The sequence below is a fragment of the Monopterus albus genome, unplaced genomic scaffold, assembly GCF_001952655.1.
Source record: "Monopterus albus unplaced genomic scaffold, M_albus_1.0 scaffold181.1, whole genome shotgun sequence".
NCBI classification, from domain to species: Eukaryota; Metazoa; Chordata; class Actinopteri; order Synbranchiformes; family Synbranchidae; genus Monopterus; species Monopterus albus.
In genome coordinates, this window is record NW_018128061.1 from 82849 (window position 1) to 87319 (window position 4471).

Consider the following 4471-nt stretch of genomic DNA (forward strand, 5'->3'; position numbering starts at 1 on the left):
ATTTAGCATCAGTTTTATACATGTAGGTGAATATCTGCTGTCTCAAAGACTTGACATCAAACAGGCATCAGCCAGTCTCAACACTGACGTATAAACACAACTCCTCTTATATTTCATCTGAAGCCTATGTGAATGTGTAGAGCAAGCTCCAAGCAAAAAATCAGATATGCTAAGTTCTTTCTGAAGGCAGCCACAATGACCCAGAGTATTATCTCTGCTGCTCTGATGGATGTTAGTGATTTTGGAAAACAGAAAACAGCTGAGGGAAGAAATGCATGGAAAAGTAAAATTTAGAACTAAAATAAAATATGAATGATTACAGACGCAAGAATAGACAAATCAGGAACATTTAAACATGACATTTATATGTGTGCAGGTGCTCTTTTTCTTTAAAAAAGCCAAAGCACAACATACATAAACATCGTTATTTAAAAGTTAAATTCACAAAGCAGCTCTCATACAGTATCTTCATTCATTAAATAATACATAACCCAGTCATTTAGGTTATTCTTACTTTATTCTTTGTTTTTCCAGTTAAAATGTAACTGAATTACAGTAACAAACAAGAGAGGTTGGTCCCTCTTTCATCCTGAAGAATGGTTCTGTACCTTAACGCAGCTGTTTTGATGCCGGACATTGTAAAGGAAGAAGAAAGGGACTGGTTGTATTTGCAGAGAACTGTGAAACTCGAAGGGGCGGGGCACGGTGAAGACTGCAACGGTTAGTGAGTCCTTGCTCAGACGGTGACATCATGTGGCCACCGGGGAGAAATTCAGGTCATGATGTGTTTACTTGTGTTATCTTTGACTAATATTTAAATTTGTTTGATGATCTGAAACATTACAGTGTGACAAACATGCAAAAAGATAAGAAATCAGTAAGGGGGCAAATACTTTTTCACACCACTGTACATAAACATCGTTATTTAAACATTAAATTCACAAAGCAGCTCTCATACAGTATCTTCATTCATTGAATAATACATAACCCAGTCATTTAGGTTATTCTTACTTTATTCTTTGTTTTTCCAGTTAAAATGTAACTGAATTACAGTAACAAACAAGAGAGGTTGGTCCCTCTTTCATCCTGAAGAATGGTTCTGTACCTTAACGCAGCTGTTTTGATGCCGGACATTGTAAAGGAAGAAGAAAGGGACTGGTTGTATTTGCAGAGAACTGTGAAACTCGAAGGGGCGGGGCACGGCGAAGACTGCAACGGTTAGTGAGTCCTTGCTCAGACGGTGACATCATGTGGCCACAGTGGAGAAATTCAGCTTGCACTCACCACTAGACCAACAGTACCGAATCTGTTCGTCGAGTCTGAATGGAATAACAACAAAATCTAGATTTAGTCAATAGTCATATTTTTATTCCAGCTATTTATTCCTCTAAGTGCCCATTAAATTGACCAAAATTTGCTGTGTAATTTTTGCAGTCCTCTCTTGCATGCCCACAAAAGTCATATTTGCAATTACATATTTATCACTAACTTAAAAAAGCAAAGATTAACATGTGATTAACTATCAGGTGGTGCTCGCTGTGGTCGGGCCCTATTGTCTTGAGTTCAAAGTTCAGCCCCATGTTGTGAAACACGTTTCTGACAAGTCATGCAAACCTGCAAGTCAAGTAAATCTATGGTCCATGTGAGGTCCTTTTACCTGTTCACGTACGTCTCAAACAGGCACAAACTAATTATGTATATGCATAGCAGAGACAAACAGAGGCAGCATGCACCACTGCACTCTGTCAATGTGTCACCTCATAAATACTCTTGTATCAGCATATGTAAAAATAAAGTGTGTTAGATTAGGTCATTGAGGAGATAATTTGAACTTTCCACTTCAGGATCATGCAAACAAAGCATGTTTAAGCAGTTTCAGTGAGATTCTGAGAGAGTCATGTGCTTATTTTTGCTAAAGATGGTGAGTAACTTATTTCCACGGAAAACTGGCTCGTTTTACAAACCATATATTTTGGCATAAGGTGTAAATTAGCAAGGTAAAAATCTCATAAATTGTTTGACACTTGTAAAACTAAACAATCAAAACTAGCTTAAACCTAATCAGCTAATCAGTTAAAAAATAAGCATCTAGTTGAAAAGCATTTGTTGATGTACTGGGAAGAAAATGGGAACCAGGACCGGTGATTAATTTAGTGTTGTAAACAATGTTAAAGCTTTTGGACAAATTGTGTACTTCTGCACCACAAACTCAATGAAACTTGAGCTGTGTGTTGAGGCTGTTTCAAGTGTAACATCACACTATTTTCATTTATTTTATTTTTTTAAATGTTGTATTTAACAATGTAGAACGGGGAACAAAACCCCCAAATCACTTTGAGCAGGGCCTGAATCAGGCTAAGACCATTGTTACTTTAAAAACAAAAGCCCACTATCTTTGAACTTTGCTCTTTTAAACCCACAGTTGCAGAAGTGATCACATCATTCCTCAACTGTGAGAAAAGGCACTTGTGATTGGTTGAAGAGTTGCACTCCCCTCGTCCCTTTCCCTATCTCAGTTCTAGAGTCCACTTTTTAACTTTGAAGCAATGCTCACCTATTTTACTTAAGGCAGTAGGTTCCTTGCCCGGTTCCACACCTGACAGCAAAATGTCTGACAAAGGAGCATTTGATACCAACGTGCTCACGCTCACTAGGTTTGTTCTGGAAGAGGGCAGGAAAGCACGTGGAACAGGTGAGCTGACAACCCTGCTCAACTCCATCTGCACAGCTGTCAAGGCCATTTCCACCGCTGTCAGGAAGGCTGGGATCGCTAACCTGTGAGTAGTATTCCTTCTTTTATTTTAGCAGAAACAGGCATGCATCTGAATGTGAATGATTTATGAGGAAACTACAGGATGCAGCATATTACATATTTCTAAATCAGTCAAGCCCCCCCTTATTGGATGACTTCCATTTGCTTCTATTTTAACATTACCAAGTCCCACTTTCTGCTTCAATGCATTAGTTTTATAATAGGGATTGATATGTGAGTTTAGTTTGTTACTTGCAGTAACTGGTATATGAATGTGAGCTGTTTTAGCTTACTTGGCCAAAGGCAGACTCTGCACATGTTGTGTACAACCAGGGCAGAGGTCAAGAAGATAATGATGTTTTCACACCTTTTCACAGTGTTAAAAAAATCCTTGGGAGATCATTCAGGCTTTGAGAAATTGAGTCAGTCTGTTTTTCCTTCCTTGTAAGATATGGCATTGCCGGAAGCACCAACGTGACAGGAGACCAGGTGAAGAAGCTAGATGTGCTGTCCAATGACCTGGTCATCAACATGATCAAGTCCTCCTTCACCTCCTGTCTGCTGGTGTCAGAGGAAAATGAGAAGGCCATCATTGTGGAACCGGAGAAGAGAGTGTGTGCACCTCTATATACATTTTTTTCTATTTATTTATTTACTGTTATTTTGACATTAACAAATTCTTCTTTCTCAACTGACAGGGAAAGTACATTGTGTGCTTTGATCCACTGGATGGTTCCTCAAACATCGACTGCCTTGTTTCCATTGGAACAATTTTTGCCATCTACAAAAAGGTTGGGAACTATGATGCTGCATACTGATTCCAAAAGACAAAAAAAAAATCCAGATTTTTACATTTGTAAATAAATGTAGGGCCTTTCGATAGATACAGGTATATCGAGGTATTGGTAAACATGTTGCAGCTTGTAACCCTACTAGCTCTTTATGTGTAGGCCAAGAGTGTCCATTCAGTGTGTGGCAGCTTTAACACTCCATTCCATGTTGTTTTTTGTTTTCACATTGTTCCATAGACCACAGATGATGAGCCATCTGAGAAGGACACTCTGCAGCCTGGAAGAAACATCGTGGCAGCTGGTTACGCTCTGTATGGCAGTGCCACCATGATGGTCCTCTCCACTGGTCAGGGAGTGAATTGCTTCATGCTTGACCCTGTAAGAAGACTTGACAGCAACAGATGGCACCAAAGCTGTTTATTGATGATGTCGCTGTTTTGTTGCTGTGACTCATTGTATAATAATAATATCAATGTGTAGTTGATGACATCATGGTAACATGACATTTGTTTTTCAGGCAATTGGTGAGTTCATATTGGTGGATCGAGATGTGAAGATTAGGAAAAAGGGAAAAATCTATAGTGTGAACGAAGGATACGCACAGCACTTTTATCCAGATGTCACAGAGTACCTACAAAAAAAGAAATACCCAGCTGATGATGTCGCTGTTTTGTTGCTGACTCATTTATAATAATAATATCAATGTGTAGTTGACGACATCATGGTAACATGACATTTGTTTTTCAGGCAATTGGTGAGTTCATATTGGTGGATCGAGATGTGAAGATTAAGAAAAAGGGAAAAATCTATAGTGTGAACGAAGGATACGCACAGCACTTCTATCCAGATGTCACAGAGTACCTACAAAAAAAGAAATACCCAGAGGTACCGGCAGTCAGTCAAGTCAACAATGTTACTGTATTTTCCT

General features: G+C 38.9%; 1 protein-coding gene across 1 annotated transcript in view; it reads left to right on the forward strand.

Moving 5' to 3' along the window:
• The first annotated feature begins 2470 nt into the window (after window positions 1-2470).
• The window catches only part of LOC109969768 (fructose-1,6-bisphosphatase 1-like), a 2780-nt gene continuing 779 nt past the window's right edge, over window positions 2471-4471 (forward strand). Inside the window, exons 1-5 of the mRNA XM_020616905.1 lie at window positions 2471-2777; window positions 3202-3364; window positions 3451-3543; window positions 3781-3921; window positions 4291-4427. Of these exons, the coding sequence (XP_020472561.1) occupies window positions 2608-2777; window positions 3202-3364; window positions 3451-3543; window positions 3781-3921; window positions 4291-4427 (704 nt within the window). The 5' untranslated portion in view covers window positions 2471-2607. The remainder of the gene's footprint in view (window positions 2778-3201; window positions 3365-3450; window positions 3544-3780; window positions 3922-4290; window positions 4428-4471) is intronic.